The 17,135-nt window shown below is 39.9% G+C and overlaps 1 protein-coding gene across 1 annotated transcript in view; it reads right to left on the bottom strand.

The window, feature by feature from the left end:
* Window positions 1-17,135, bottom strand: part of unc13ba (unc-13 homolog Ba (C. elegans)) — a 182,796-nt gene that overhangs the window by 27,029 nt on the left and 138,632 nt on the right. The window contains exons 23-30 of the mRNA XM_026186060.1: window positions 10,823-10,891; window positions 10,269-10,358; window positions 9,364-9,504; window positions 8,376-8,605; window positions 6,742-6,827; window positions 4,409-4,535; window positions 3,804-3,900; window positions 1,207-1,350 (exon numbers count right to left, since the gene is read on the bottom strand). Coding sequence (XP_026041845.1) covers window positions 1,207-1,350; window positions 3,804-3,900; window positions 4,409-4,535; window positions 6,742-6,827; window positions 8,376-8,605; window positions 9,364-9,504; window positions 10,269-10,358; window positions 10,823-10,891 — 984 coding nt within the window. The remainder of the gene's footprint in view (window positions 1-1,206; window positions 1,351-3,803; window positions 3,901-4,408; window positions 4,536-6,741; window positions 6,828-8,375; window positions 8,606-9,363; window positions 9,505-10,268; window positions 10,359-10,822; window positions 10,892-17,135) is intronic.

Raw genomic sequence — 17,135 nt, 5'->3', positions numbered from 1 at the left:
GTCACATGCTAGTAAAGATATAGACATGAAATTCTTTAAGTGCAAGAAAATTCTGATCTCAAAGCCTTCTGCATACAATTTTCCTCCTCATGTCTACATTTATACAACCTCTTGCCTTTGTATGATGTATCGGGGATGGCTGGAGCTAAACCAGCTAATATTTCTGTCTTGAAATCACTCAGAAACAATTCAATTTTACTAGATTATAAAAGGAGGAAACGGTCTTCTAAAAAGGCTGATGCTTTTGAATAGAGTCAGATGATCTTCTCGATTAACTGATCAATCCACGCTACCCACTATCCCACTTTAACTTGTCCAAATATCCAAAACAGAAAATGTGTGTGTTATGAGCAGTGAGGTGCAGGGAAATTCAAATATTTAAAAGGATATAGCAAATATGAAGTTTTTTCACACTGCATCTCTGAGCATGAGAGAACAGTCGCTGTTGAACCTGTGAGCTTCCTAAGTCTGTGCTATATCAGATTACACTAAAGTGCAAATAGTGCAGCAAATATTCTGGTTTCACTCTGAGCTAGTGGTCATCATCTCTACGTATTTCCCCAAGTGCAAGCGTGCCCGAAGTGAACCGACTCTGCTGCTGCAATACTCCAGAAATGTACAGAAACCTATTAGAAGGGCTTCCCCTTTGAGAAATTACTGAGGAAAATTATAGAAAAAACACTTTTAGCTCATTATCTGGATTTAATTAAACAGAAATATTCTGTTAATTTAGAGTAAATTATGTTTACTCTTGTTTAAACTTCATTTCTGTCAGTAGTTTATTATCCAGTTATGACAGGCCATGCTCGATGTTTTATAAACTGACAAAAATTCAGTTTTTCTGCTTTTCTTCTTTTGCAGTTTTCACATTTTCAAACTGGGCCTCATTAGAACCATCGGTGGGATGATTCTGGCCTCACTGGCTGCATGCGTGATACGCCTGCACTAGAGGTAAGAGCCAGTGAGTATTTTTGTAAAGTGCTCTCTTAAAGAGTAACCTGACCTATCAACAGTAGTTCTTGGAAAGCAAAAGGATGTTTTAATATGCTCCTAATGTGAGACATGGTCTCTGCATATGTTCGCGTTTAGCCAGCAGAAAACAGAGAAATGAATAAAAAACTAAGATGCTGTCAGATCTGAGATGTTTTTCAGTGTTGCAGAGACCAAAGTTACAAAATGGGCTCTAAACAAAGGCACGGGGCTCACCTTGGCAAAGCGTCTGTTATAATGTGCCACCACCGTGGGGTCAGGGCAGTCCAGTTTCTTGATAATCTCAAAGCTCTGATTGAGCTGAGTGAAGATGTCCACCACCGAGCTGGAGAACAGAACATGCTCAGATGTCTGTTGAAACTGCAGACAGAGGAACAAGAGGACATTTTTTCACTTTGACACAAATAAAAAAAACAAACAGTCTCCCTACGCTGTGTTCCTCCTTGCTGACTCGTACGTCCTCCCCTTCTCTCATTTAATGTACTGTATTCTTCAAATACTAATATTAAACCTACATCCCTTTTCGATGTATTGCTCTTTTGCATCTTATATACTCCACAAAAGGTTCAGCTCCAACATCACATCCACCTGCAACTATGTAACCTCTATGCTCCATTTTTACCACTTTCTTAATGATTTTTATGAGTCAAGATAAAATGAGAAAAAACGTATCTAAACGTTTTCAAAGGAGCTTGCAAAGAAAAGCGTCTGGACTTCTTTAAGTTGCTTGAAGACGTTTCACCTCTCATCCGAGAAGCTTCTTCAGTTCTAAGGTCAAATGGTGGAGAGTCCCAGATATAAACCTAGTGGGAGTAACCCACTAGGTTTATATCCTTTGACTACGATGACCTGGATGACTGAGAACCTTCACAGACATATATAAATGTTTAATCTTTCGATGTTTGAAAATGCACATGCAGGCCAAGCCGTGTGAGCATGACTGAAAATAACCACCTGCTCAGGCCACAAAAAGGGCCAAACCTCCTTTAGGACACACAATAGCTGTCTTAGCACAATAAACCAACAAATAGGACGGCAGAGTGCAGCTTGGGGACCAACAGGAGGCAGACAAACACTTGTTCATCATTCTTCTAATCTACGAAAAGTTGTCCAAAAGCAGAAGGAACCAAAGGGAGAATTTGAACAAAAGGTCACGAGTCTGAAGCGGTCTTTTATTCTGTCATTACTGCAGAAAGCTTTCCTTTTTACTGCATCGTTTTTCTACTGCGGTTGCACTCTGGTGCCATGACAACAACATGATCAACAACTCTTCCTCTGTGCTCTCAGCTGCTGGGCGCATCAAGCACAATCAGGTTGTATCTGTTATGTGATATTAGATGTGCTTGTGCTGTTTTGTAGGTTTATTTTAACAACAGCCAGACAATATATATTTTAAATCACAGGCACAACCTGCAACAGAAATGCTCACATTTTAGCAGCTTTCATGCGATCTTTTATCAGGATGTCTGAAACTTCTGGAGTCATTTATATTTGTGCTTTTTTATTTTTAGGATGTGCGTCACCTTCCACTTTGCATCTCACATCCCCTCCTCTGCCTCATGTAAGCACTGTGACCTCAGCAGTGTCCAAATGGCAAGAAAACATAAATTTATCACATTTAGGCAAACCTTGTAAAGTAATATCGCTCATAATGGACGAGATCACAAACATAACGTTTCATTTTCACTAAGCGAGAAGCCAGCAAATCGTTCCCGTTTCCCATGATTCAATTCTGATTCAATTTACAGGAAATACAGAAACGTTCACTGAAACTTTATAGAGTGAAATTATACATTTTCTTCAAAGAGGACAGTTTTTGATGCTCGGATAACGACGTTGTTGAAACTGACAAGAAAAACAAGGAATGCATAACTAAAAATCTCTCTTTTTTATTACACGCGGAGACGTACGCATACCTTTATTTAGAAAGCGTAGCCATGACGTTCATAATGTCCGCACATCATCAGTTCACATGGCTTCACTAGCAATAACATCTCCTCCCACCAGCTCCCCACAAATAAACAGGAGTGCCAAATGTGTTTATCGAGAGGCACACCTGAATAAAGGCTGGAACCCACGTGTACGCTGTGCCGGTGCTCAGCCCAGATACTCGAATGTGCCCGAAGCCTCAGCGCTTTGACTTTCAGCTAAGGACAGTGTGGGAGATCTCTAAGGGACCGGGGGCTGACAGTGAGGCTTGACACAACGAAACCGTGTAAGGCTACAAGCTCTGACGTAAGCCTTTGTTCAAAAACAGCAGCAACAAAAATAATACGGTTGGTTTTGCAGCCCAGACTGATAAAACTAGAGCACACACACATCTGATTTTTGACCATGATCATCACGACAATGACGTGGAAAAAAGCAAGATCAGGATCAGAGCTGCAAGATGACGTTTTTGTCTCGCTTTTTATGCATCCACAGATTATTAAACAGTTTGTGCTTTAAAAAAAAAATTCATCCACTTAGCAAAAAGTCAAAAATGATGCTGGTAAAACACTGGTTTATGTTTACATAATCAATGGGCTTTTTAGCCAGATCAGCCCATCACAGCCAGCCTGCTGATACTCCACCACCCCCACCCCGAAGATTTCTTCAAACATGACATGAAATGAGCTCTTCTGGATTAAAATCCTGTGTTTGACCGAGCACTACCTCCTCTTCCCTGCGTACGTCTTCATTCAGACTCTAACAGAGAGCTCTGACGATAAACTTGTTGCTTATTCAAAGGAGTCTGTGACACTTTTGTTTTGCTCACGATGACGTGACAACTTTCAGCAAACAGAATAATTTCTCCCGAGTCTCTGACTCACCCCTTCTCTCTTGTCTCTCTCCAGCGCTCCATGCATAAACTCCATGGATACCTCCTCGTTCTCAGCGAGCCAGGCAAGGACAAACTGGAGAAACCATCTGAAGGAATAATAGGAAACAGACAAAGCTAAACAAAGTTTAATCTTCTCTTTGACAGCCTGAAAAACTGGAACGTTTGCAGATTGAAAACGTTTTCAAAGCTCAGCTGTCCAAAATTCATTTCATTGCAGTTCTAATTTACCTGATTTGTTTGGCGTTTTATATTTTACATCCACATGTTATAGTTTGTAGAACAGAAATATTTAAGTGTAAAAACATCTTGTGCCTTTGTATTAAAAGGTCATTTCTCCGTGAACCTATTGAATTTTGGTTATCTAAACTGTGAAACAGAGCAAAGGCCTTGGGAAAAAAATGTGCTCGCTGATAACTCTTCTGGCTAATGTTATTATTCCTCCATATTTCTAGTGTCAAAACCCAGAGAGAAATGCTTCGAGTGTGTTTGGTATGCAACATCACACCAAATCTAATTGGAAAGTCAGAAAAATCAATCAACAAGAGCTCTCCTTTGTCTGAAGGAGAAATAATGAGAGAGAAAACACGGTCTCACGCAGGGTATTCTGGCACAGCGTCGTTGAAGGCAGGCAGCTCCTTAACGTACTCGTTGTACAGCCACTTGACCTTAAAGTGCAGGTTCATGTAGTCAGCAGTCTTACAGAGCTTATGCTTCTCATGTTCTGCAAAAAACAACAGCCACAACAGCCAAAGTAAAGACAGGTTTAAAATCTATGAGGATTTTGATACACATCTACTGCGGATGTGGTGCCTGTTATCGGACCCGGAGTTAGCAACATCCCCCAAAAACCCGAAGAGGAGAGTCCTGGCCCCGCCCTGCCAGTGTAGCAGAAATGATGAGGATGATGATGCAGCAGCAGCCGTTCTTCTCTGCGTGAGTAGCTTCATGTTGTTCGTGTGTAATTTACGTTGAGTAGGCTAACCACGTTATTACATTAATGCATGTAAGGTGAACTAGCAAACATCATCATAGCTACATGCGGCTGTCTTCTTGTTTGATGGCAGATACTCCCTTCACCCTGGACAAAAAGGCTAAAATTACCAAAGAAAAAGTGGAAAACAGTTAAACATGAGAGGTTTTTGGACAAAGTTTGTGTTTTTTCCATTGATTAAGCACTGCTTCCAGCCAAGAGTGATACCATATATGCCCCATAGCTGCAGAAAAGGCTAACATTGTTATCTTTTTACAAAAAAACAGCTGAACATGAGAGGTTTTTGGACAAAGTTTGTGTTCTTCATTATGTAAGCACCGGTTTGAGCACCGTTTAAGCACCGGCACCGTTTCAAAAGTACCGGTTTGGCACCGGTATCGGATAAAACCTAAACGATACCCATCCCTAGTCCTCACACTGATTACGTTACAGATCATTTGATAACATGTTGAACATTAATAATTATACCAGTATTATAAACTGTTATAAGCTGTTTTTGAGGTAACCAGGTTGAACGTGGAGATGCCTGCTTTTTTCATATCAACACTTTTTACCATTAAACAAAACTCCAATACTCAAACTGCTACATACTCAAACTGCTACATATGTGTAATACGTCCACTAGGCTAATAGTTTGGTTTTCACGATTGCAAGTTGATGCAGTCGTTTTTCTCCGTTATTGTCTCACTCCTAAAAAAAATTGATAAATTATACAGAGAAACAACATCTGCATCATTTATGAAGAAGGATGTACACACATAGATAGAATAAAGGGAGAATGTTTGTTCTAATTTAATTAAGTAAAAGATAAATGCAGTTAAATAAGTTTTACTGGTGCAAAAAAAAAAAAACCCTTAGGAAACTACTGAAGACAAAAGAAATGCGTACATGCACACTCATCACACACACACTCTTACCAGCGTAGAAGTCAACTTTGCGGATACGAAATGTAGCGGGAGCTGAGATGGCAACAGAAATATGACAAAAGCAATAAGAATAGAAACTGAAAGAGAAGCAAGTTTGTGGCAGCAATAACTGAGATGAGAACGGCTTCAGAAAAACATGTTAGAAGAAAAATACTAGAGGAGCTGGAAAGTACACTACGCACAAAACAGAAGGCTGGAAAACCAGCCACCAGTCAAATTTGCTACTAAAATCTACTTTTTCGCAAGTTTCCTCTTTGTTGCTGTGAAACAACTACAAAACTAAAAACAAATCATCTAAACTCAACACACAGGGTCACAGCCAAGCTTTAAACACCTGCTCAGGCGATGTGTTTTAGGACACTAGCTTTTACAGTTTCTACAAGTCTGACGTGAGACACGATCAAAAGTCAGAATACTGAGCAGCTAAGCAGATCTCAGCTGACTGTTAGGTAGCGAAGTTAGCTCGTTATGATGACTAACCTATATGCACTTATCTTGAAAGAACCCAACTAGAGTCCACACATTTCTAAAGTGGAGGCTCCTGGGAAATCACTGATGTTATAAAAACATCAATAATTCAGCTCTAAAAATGTTAAACACTAACACCTGCTTCCTGTATTTTCCCCTTATCAGCAACAGTCTCAGAACTTTGCACACACTTTTATTTGATATTACAATGAACATTCTTACTCTCTGATGCTTACTGTCAGTGTGTTTTAGCTCAGTGCTGAGAGGTTTGAACAAGTTTTTATAGAAATGGTCTCAGGAGATGTTTAACCCTATTCTGGAATCCCGATTACTGACTTTTCTGACTGTATCTCCATATTTTTATCTCTAATCTCACCATTTTTCCAGTGGTAGTGGTCAATCTTATCCAACACTGAAGGAGATGATGGATTGAAGAAAAGACAGTGTGAATGCAGAAGGGAAGAAGGAGGAGTTGGTATCTCTGAGATGTCTCTGTCACACACACACATATACTGTCCAAGTATGCAAAGATATAGTCTTACCCTCTAGGGCATATTTCATGTCTTGAGCGAAGAGCATCCACATGACCTCTGCGCTGACTTTACCCACAATGAGCTCTTGAGGAAACCTGGAGGAATAAAGAAGTAAGACAGTAAAAATACTCGTTACTCTGCAAGTAATGGGGGTCACTGCAGCCCCTTTCCCTTCCAGTGTAACTGGAATCTGAAGGATTTTTGGAAATGTTGTTAAATGTTACCCTTTAAACTTGTCTTGATCATCTGGTTGGCTGCTGTTACTTTGCTTATGCTTCACTGAGCCCAAACATTATACGATTGGGGGTTTATCCAGGATATCATTTAATATCTTAACTTGAACACAATATCTGTGTTAAGCTCTAATCTAAGCTAACAACTGACCAAAAAATAGTTATTTGAGTTTAGTAGCACACACAGATCCCACTGTCTGGTTTTTAAAACCTGTTTGTTTTATCATCATCATCATTTATGCATATAGCACTTTAAAAACACACCTGGCAGACCAAAGTGCTGAACAATACAAATATAAATATAGGAATAAAATAGCAAAAACCAGACAGAGCAATAAAATTAATAAAAATGTCAGTTACCCACAGAGTTAAAAGCCAGGGAATAAAAATAGGTTTTTAATCAGGACTTAAAAACTGGCACTGATGTAGTTTGTCTAATATGGAGAGGAAGGTTATTCCAAAGCATCAGAGCTGCAACAGAGAACGCTCGGTCTCCTCCAAGTTTCAGCTGTGACTTAGGGACTGAAAGCAGCAGCTGCTCAGCTGACCGAAGCGAACGAATGGGGACGTGGGGCTTCAACAAGTCAGACAAATAAACAGGTGCCAGACCATTTAGAGATTTTAAAACCAATAAATGAACTTTAAAACGGATCCTAAATTCAACTGGAAGCCAATGTAGAGAAGCCAAAACCAGAGCGATGTGGTCGACTTTCCTTCTGCCACTTAAAAATCGTGCCGCAGCATTTTGCACTAGTTGCAAGCGCGCAATTGTTTTATGTTGTTAACTTTTAAACCTTATTGATCAAAAGCTCTGGTTCAACCCTGGCCATGTTGGTTTTTTTAAATGTTACTTCCATTGATCTATAGCAAACCAGAAGTAGATTTACTGGGACTTGTCCTGGTTTTGCAATGCCTTGTGGCAGTAAAAATAGTTGAATAAATAAAAATAAAAAGATTGTTTATAACAAAAGAAAAGATTCTATTGCAACGTACAAAGCTTTTGTGTTTTGGAGATTTTTTTTAAATCTAGCACCTCCACAGACCACACAGTTTGCTCAACAATAAAAGTGTTATTTATTTTGTTATTATTATTTTTTATTAAAAAATACCTACCACCTTTAGTTCCTAGTTGATCTTTTATACTTCTATACTTTTGTAGTAAACAGTCTTGTTTTAGCTGTTTTCACTGCCTTAAGGCAAAACCTACTCAGGTTCTTATGTTTTTATCTTGTGTTAAGCACAATGAGCTTATGTATGAATAAAATGTACTATATGTCTTTAAACATTCATTACAATAGATATATAAGTTCAAAAATATAATACACTTGATAGTTCTGCTCCATGAAGACAACTTCTGCAACAACACATTTCCCAGAATTAGAAAATGGAAGACAAAAGGAAAACACTGACTGGTTAATGATGGGTGTGTACGAGTTCTTATCCTCCTCAATGATGGACACAATGAGTGTGATGAGTTTAGGCCAAAAGTCCAGATTCTGGATGCTTGGGCCCTGCTCTTCCGGTTGACTCTCCTCTTTCTTCTCCTCCTCTTCCAACTCTTCTTCTTCATCCTCCTCCTCTTCATCATCATCTTCAGCTTCCTGACCCTCTGCTTTTTCCTTCTTCTTCTTCTTCTTTTTCTTGTCTGGCTCGGGCTGCATACGTGAAAAAGAATATGAAATAAAGGAAGAATTGACTTGCCTGACATGTTTCAGTTCTACACGGAAGCAGAAAACAAAACAAGTTCAGAAGTTTTCTTGACAGTTGAAATTTCGATGAATAATTTATCATAATATGACACATTTTAAAAAATGTTCTTGCTCCATATTTATGTGATAAGATTTTGTACACTCCATGAAGCTGAAAATAACACCATTAATACATATTTTTAATTTATTCAGGGACTCGAATGGTTTAATGACTTTAGACACACTGATACAAAAATCTCTCTTGGCAAGGTTAAAAATTTCCCTTGTTCTGGAAATATTTTTGTGGCTGCTACAGATAGGGGTTCATTAGAGCATCACTTAAACCAGGCTGCAGTGCAGATTAATGTGATTAATATTGCAATTTGAGGAGTTGATGTAAAAACTGAGAGTTAAATCTGGTGTTTGCTTTATTTAAATATTGTTAAATCAACCACAGAATAGGGAGAAACCACTGTAGTCACATGAAAAGTAACTCATAGATCTTTGTAACACTATACAACACTGGATAGTGATAGAGAGCAAACTACTGCTTTCTATCACTCTAACAGACATATTGTTTAGGGTTTGGTTGTAGCTGATGGGAAATACTGTTGTATTATCACGTCTCTCAGTCAAACATTTACAAATTTCCCAGAAGATGTATTGATCTGTTGTGGAAGCTTAAAACATGTCGATACTTAGCCACTCACTGCTTGGACGGCGGGTTGAAACTGGCGGTTGAAGAGCTCCAGACAGTTGTTAAAGATATACTCGTAGGTGGAGTTCAGGCAGGCCTTGACGCAATCTCGCACCACGTTGGCTGCACGGGGAGGACTCTGCAGTTCCAAGACCTGCATGAGACCGGGTATTGGAGTGGGAAGACAGAACACAGTGGGTGAATATCAATGTTATCATGTTATTAATCTAGAATATAAATTTGCCTGATAAAAAGCAGGACGCTATAATCTCCAGAGAGGGGACGTGGGGTGGCAGTGCAGTGTTTCTGTATAGTATACATTGTTACTGTATTTTACATTCTTTTCTTTATTTTACCAATGCTTTAAATTTTGTGTTTGCAGCTACACCGTAGTACCAGCAAGAACTAATATAAGGCCCTTGCTGTTCCTAGCACTAGCCACAGAGAAGTGTAGCAGGAGGGACAGCCTTCCCAACAAGAGAGCGAGGAAGAGACAGAGGAAGGTGTAATTAACATGATAAGACAATAGATGGAAGGACATAATTGGAAGAGAGAGATTCAAGTAAAATAATTAGCTACTTTGACCATGCGCTACTGCTAACAGCTAAAGTATAGCTTTTAATTGTAGCATGCTGCACTACAGTGCAACTATGATGTCCTAATCCAACAGCAACCCAACCAACCTGATTACAAAGGGGAAAAAAATGTATATTTCATATAAAGTGTATCAAAAACATCTATTTATCCATCCATCTACATAAGCTCTATAAACAAGCTAAAATCTATAAAATACATTTAATACTTTGAGTCAATACTTCATCATTAAAGGTATCTAACCTTATAATATAACAGCAGTGTTTTGTCTGTTTGGTATTAGTGCTATGATATTAATGATTATACACTATGAGCTGATTCTACCTTCATTCTGAAGAAAGTGATGCTGGTGAGAAGATCCACAGTAGATTTGAGGTCACTGAGGCGAGCCTTGCTGCTGGCTGGGAAGTTATTCTGCACATAAACACACACGAACACTTGGTTAATTATGTTTCTTCTAAAATGCATCAGCCTATTTAGGTCAGGCTCTTCTAGGCTCTTATATTCTGTAACTCTTGTTCATAATGGTGATGAAACTGTAACAATCATCGAATCAAGCACTCAATTGTATAACAAGCAAAACGTTTGGCTACAAATGGAAACCAATGCTATATTCACATATTTCTGTAGGTCCAGAATTAACTTAAAATAAAGAAAACGGACAACAGCTGGGTGATTTTTTTATTGTTATTTTTGGCAGGAAATAAGGAAACTGCCTTACAGCAGAAGGGGGTGAAATATGTAGTAAGTAGTCCGTGTAGTCTAGTTTGACTTCTGCCCTCTATCGTGTGCTATCTTGTGAACGACTGAATTAATACGACCGTATTCTCTGTTTGCAGTTAAGAAACTATTATCAGCAGCTGGAAGCTCTGACTCACTCTGTACATGGAGAGATCGATACGCAGGGAGTTGTGCAGCTGATCCAGGAGCTTCACAAAACGGTCTTTCTGTTTGGAAAAAGAAGGAGAAACTCAGATTCTTGTACTTCTGTCAAACAGTGAGGAAGACAGACATGAATGTCCTCAGTCTGTGTGTCTCTACTGAACATACTGTATACAGAATTTGAAAGCAGAAAAAGAAGAGATGTGGAGATAAAAGAATGATGCGTCTCACAAAAGTGTCAAAAAGGAGATGTGCTTTTTTTCTATGCATGTGCAAAATACAAACTGAGCTGCATGAATATATTTGCAAGTTGGAAAGCGGGTTTGGCACTTTCTGGTACTTTGCACTTTATGACCTCTGCTGAATCGAGGAAAAAACTTGGACACAAAAATAGATTGGCATTTATATTAAGCTTTTTAATAAAAACATTTGACCATTTTTAAAACCACTTTATTCATTCACATATTCATGGATGATCCATATGTCGCTCCTGTACTGCAGGAGCCAGGGATCATACCACTCACGCTGCTCTACCTAATGAGCCACAGCAACCACAGCAACAACCATTCAGGGACTTTCTCCTCTCTTGTTGAAAATACTTGAGACGTACAGTATAAGCAGTATAAGTACATAAATATAAGACTTCCTGTGCAGCCTGAGAGTACACGCAGAACTTGTTTGTGATCATCCTTTGAGATTCTTCAGCAGAATCAGAACTACAGGCAGAGTTTTCACCTGGTGAGATGACTGAGTAAACTTATTTGCAATGTGTAGTTACCACTCAGGGAGCAACGCATGCAGCGTGAGGCAGAATTCACGGGATGGTGAAAGTGCATATTTTCATTTTCCTGTTTCCTGAGATTTTTAAACTTTGTTGGGAGAAAGTTTCACATTAAATTCTCACAGGTGAGTTTGTTTGGCTGCACTTTTAAACAGACGCATCTGTTATTTCTCTTCTTTTGCATATCAGACAGCTACTCAAGACATATGTTCCACCCCTGCTGTGGACTACAGTGCGTTCTGGAGGATCATTCTGTTATTAGGTATTACCGAACCAACCAAGAGTAGAACTTACAAAATAAAACTGTTAGTGTTCAGCAGAGCTCTTTGGTGCTCTGCATCTTAGTTAAATACAGGAAGACATCTGGACGGGAACAGCCAGGAATCAAACCAGCCTGTGATCGATGGCCAGTCAGCCAGTACAGGCATCCCCAATGCTTATTTTTAATTTTTTCCCCTCTATCTTCCTTCATATGCTTTGGCACCAGAGATGTATTTACATGGAAAGGCAATAAAGCAACTTGAAACTGGGAGAGGGACAGAGTCCTCTGCTGTGCTGGGAGTCACGACGTGGCTGATAAACTGAGGAGGTGAAAATATTGAGTTTAATCGAGAGAAAATGAGGGGGCAGAAGAAAGAAGTGCAGGCTTTCTTGTTAGTCATTACAAATTATTAAAAAACCCAAACATTTATCTAACAGGTAAGGACAGAGGTGGATACTAAAATGGGTGCATTGCGATTGTGTAACGATTCTCAGTGTTTCGTGTCCTAAGAAAAGTAAACCCTCATGCTTGCATAACAGCTGAATTGTTAACATACTGCACAGGGTTTCCCTTTGTTTTAATCCTGGGGTGCAACGATGGACAATAGCCAACAATAACTGGCACAAATGAGCAATTAAAAAAATGTGACTATCTGTGCGTCCTGTGATGGCAGGAACAACGAAAACAGTTAATGACCATGTTTGAAACAGAGACCGATACACAGTGTGGTGCAGCTTTGTGAGTCACCGTTAAGAAAGTAAGAAGACAAGTTTGGTGATGAAGGAGAAAAGATGAAGGAGAGGGAGGAGGGAAATCCACTAACTAGTACAAGTACATACCCAAGATCAAATCTGACTTAAAAAGCTTCAGCTGCTAATATTATTTATTTACTATCCAAAACTCTGTGAAATAAACATTTTTTGTAACTTTTTTCCCCCTGTAACAAAGAGCTGTCGTCTACTTTTAAAACCACACCACTGAGCCATATGACACATCCCTTCATTACCAGGAACATTGTTTTTAGTCATTCCCACACAGACCCTCCCGCTGCTGTAAATACAGTTATTTGCTGGGGAAACTTGGATGCACCAATTTATCTGTGCAATACCATTAAAATAACCTAATTAAGACACCAAATACTGAACACACAAGAGTGCATTTTGTTTCTCCAAAATAGATTTTTCTCTAATTTAACATAAGGTCAGCGATCAGTCGGACGCTATTCAAATCATCTTTTAAAGCCATGGTTGCCAGGGTGCTGGAGCCTAAACCAGGGAAGGGAAGGCTCGAATTAAGGACCACTGCCTCGCTGCGGTGCACATTAATGACATCTGCTTATAGTAATCCTTATGATGATTAGATTTTGGAGTTTTATTATATTGGTGCTCCCCTGGATAAGCCTGAGGAAGTGTCTGAGGGGAAGGAGGTCTGGGCTTCTCTGCTTAGGTTGTTGCCCTGTGCCCCGGCCCTGGATAAATAAAAGCAAATGGAAGGACTGATGGATTAAATCTGCTGAAAGCAAGCAAATTAAACCAAAAAGTGCCAAATACATCAGGTCCTTGTGGCTATTTCCACAGATTTCCACAGATGAGTTAGTTCCCAAAGCTCCCATTTTAAAAGGTCCAACATTACAGAAGAGATGAACACGTTAATAGGTTGGTCCCTAAAGCTAATTTTGCCATTAGGTAGTGGCTGCTTCTGCTGACAGATCATAATCACAGAGGAGGCAGCAGCAGGCAGTCGTCTGCTAGGCTTCACCTCAACTAATTCAAGTTACTGAACCTGACCTCAACTGTGTCGGAGCCTTACTCTGAGGTCAGCTTCACTAAAAGCCTCTCTGAGAAGACCGTCCCACTGTTTTGGTGAGGGAATTCTAATATTTCAACATTTTAACACAAACAAATAAAACCCCAGCAGGTTTCTGTCTCTGTGTGTTGTAGCCAGCCTATAGAGACACCAAGCTATCCAAGCTACCACTGATCTCTGATCAACCTTCTCGTACAGCTGTAACCAGCCTAGAACCTTAACTTAAAGTGATGAACATGCCAAATGTCACCGCTTTGATTGTGTGAAACACCAGAAACACTTTTAACCTAAAAAGCATGAAAAAAGGACAAATCTTAGTTTTGACCTTTAAAACATCCCACCGTCCCCATGGTGTCCTTCCCCAGAGCAAACCCATCTTTGTCCACCACACTCGCCGCTCGTCCTCTCTTGGTAATGATTATAATGAACGCCTTGTTATTGTAGCTCCTCCCCACATGCTGACACCTTCCTGTCCTCTGCTCCTGTCATAAGTTTTTCTGATGAAAACAAACATATGATACATATATGTAATACATTTGCATTGTATTCCATATTCTTAGAAGACGGCCGTGTCAGCCACTGTGATATTAAGGATTTTCTGTAATTTGTATTATGACTGAAACTGTATTGACTAGATTTGGCGAGCCTGTTTTTTCTTAGATCACTATTATTGCTCGTCTTGTTCTGGGGTCCTGTGAGACATTCAGGTGGTGCTGCTCAGCTGGAGACCTGTAGATGCTTTGCTTTTACTTTGAGTTCTCCTGTTTTTGCTTATTTATTTATTATTTACTTTAAATGCAGATATTTAACTTTAAACTTGTAACACTGTAATGGTGTGACGTCTTGGGGAAGTTTTCCTTGACAAAGAGACGTTAACTTCCTGGTTAAATAAATGTTAAATAAAGAAATGACACTTCTGTGTAATCAGATATGGAATAACAGCACAGTTTAGAGATCTCTCAGTAACAGTGAGATGAAGGTTGCAGACAGCCATGAAAATCACAGCCACGACGCCCATCACAGTCCTGACTCTTTATTAACAGCAAGTGTTACAACGAGGGTTACTCTGTGCGACCCTGTACTCGCAATATGAACGGTTACCTTCTGTTAGAAGATAAAGAGCTTCTCTGTGTCTTGTTCAATCAGTGATCTGTACAGCAGTCTGTACTAACGAGGTCACTGAGTGCAGCATAACAGTTATACTGATGTTTAGCGTTACTCAGATTGTGGTTTGTTGTGCTTTGCATGTATATGGTGGCTGTACTGTTTGGAACTTTTAAACTAGAAATTAGGGATGGGTACCGGTGTCCGGTGCCATGATGGCACCGGTTCTGACATAAACGGTAGTAACCAGACCGAAAAGCAGCGCACATTTCGGTGCTTTATTTCGGTGCTTTTTTTTCCTGAGCTGAGATACACTTCTAGCCAATCATTTTACGTTTCCGAGGATAGTAGGCGGGTCCAGGTACGTGCGTTCTTTTAGAGCAGAGCTACAGATTAAAAATGCCCAAGGCGAAGCGGTCAAAAGTCTGGCTGTACTTCACAGCAGAAGATGCAAACTCAGCAGCAACAAGTGCTTTAAGCTGATACTGTGATACTGTCAAAGGAGGTAACACCAAGAATCCGATGAAACACCTGGCGACGCATAGCGTTTTTTTTCAAAAGCCCAGAAATGCGCCGTATGATAGCTTGCTGCGAGACCTCACACCGAGCACATCTACTGCGGGTGTGGTGCCTGTTATCGACCCGGAGTTTGCAACATCCCCCAAGAACCCGAAGAGGAGAGTCCTGGCCCCTAGCCCTGCCAGTGTAGCAGAAATGATGAGGATGATGATGCAGCAGCAGCCGTTCTTCTCTGCGTGAGTAGCTTCATGTTGTTCGTGTGTAATTTACGTTGAGTAGGCTAACCACGTTATTACATTAATGCATGTAAGGTGAACTAGCAAACATCATCATAGCTACATGCGGCTGTCTTCTTGTTTGATGGCAGATACTCCCTTCACCCTGGCCAAAAAGGCTAAAATGACCAAAGAAAAAGTGGAAAACAGTTAAACATGAGAGGATTTAAGTTTGTGGTTTTTCCATTGTTTAAGCACTGCTTCCAGCCAAGAGTGATACCATATATGCCCCATAGCTGCAGAAAAGGCTAACATTGTTATCTTTTTACAAAAAAACAGCTGAACATGAGAGGTTTTTGGACCAATTTTGTGTTCTCCATTCTTTAAGCACCGGTTTGAGCACCGTTTGAGCACCGGCACCGTTTCAAAAGTACCGATTTGGCACCGGTATCGGATAAAACCTAAACGATACCCATCACTACTAGAAATACATTTCCTCTTTGGGATCAATATTCTATTCTATTGTATTGTATTCTATTCTATTCTCTCTACTGAACCCTTTTTCGTCCTGACCAGCAGACGGTGTCCTTCTTCTGCCTTCGACCGAATCTTGGGAGGTCTGAGAAAGTTTTGTGTAAAAACATTATTTTTGGTAACTTTATTACTAATGGGTTTAAACAAAGGGATCAATCTCAGCGTTATCTATATATGAACCCAAATCACATCCTTGTTTCCTCCTTCTGAAATTTCCCCACACATTAATGAAAACCACTGCGAGCTGCTTTCAGCACCACAGCTTCTGCTTTTCCCGTGTGGAGCAGGTGCACGCTCACCACAAGCCAATAAAAGGCACCTTAAACAAGTTGCTGCAGGCAGATGACATCAAATTATCTTGGAAGGAAAGTGCTTGTATTGCTCTGGTCGTGCAAAGACTGTTGCCCAAAGCAGAAAAACACTTCAATAAGTCTACAAGCCAAACAGAAGTTGGTAACAAACCATGAATAATTCGACTGCCAGACACGCTCTCAGGCTTATTTAACCCTAGACAACCTGACGACCCATGTACAGACTACTCTGTGTCATGCTGTTAAAGCTCCGCCGGTCACCATTTTCAGATATAATGGAGGCTTGCCAGTGCACTTTACTTCTGTCTTATCATTTTGAAAGAGTTGCAGAGGAAAACTGAAAAAGGCTCTGCAATGATGAAAAGCCGGGACATTTGTTGACATGGCTGGAACTGATTGACAACATTTTATTTTTCCCTTTGGGCATTTATCTTCTGAACTACATGACTTTGGTTTAATAACACAAACAAACACACCGGGAAGTCACATCCTGTTCAAAAACTGTGGAACGATGATCTCACAGCACGTTTCCCTGTAAGGAATCAGTTTTATTTGTTTGCATATTGTAAGTAACTTTTGCACAATCAAGTCTTACTAATAAAACCAACATATTCAAGTGGTTTTCCTTTTTCTACATTAAATACACACTAACAGCAGAGCCAATCCACAGAGAGCTTCTTCACCTTCAGCCAATTGGCTGCAATTCCACTACAGGGCGCTCAAAAGATAACAGGAGCAAATGAAGATTAATTATTTACACCTGCTTCATGACAAAAC

This window comes from Astatotilapia calliptera, chromosome 12, assembly GCF_900246225.1.
Source record: "Astatotilapia calliptera chromosome 12, fAstCal1.2, whole genome shotgun sequence".
In the NCBI taxonomy this organism is placed as follows: domain Eukaryota; kingdom Metazoa; phylum Chordata; class Actinopteri; order Cichliformes; family Cichlidae; genus Astatotilapia; species Astatotilapia calliptera.
The sequence above is the reverse complement of the archived record's forward strand: the minus strand, read 5'-3'. Positions and strand labels throughout refer to the sequence as shown.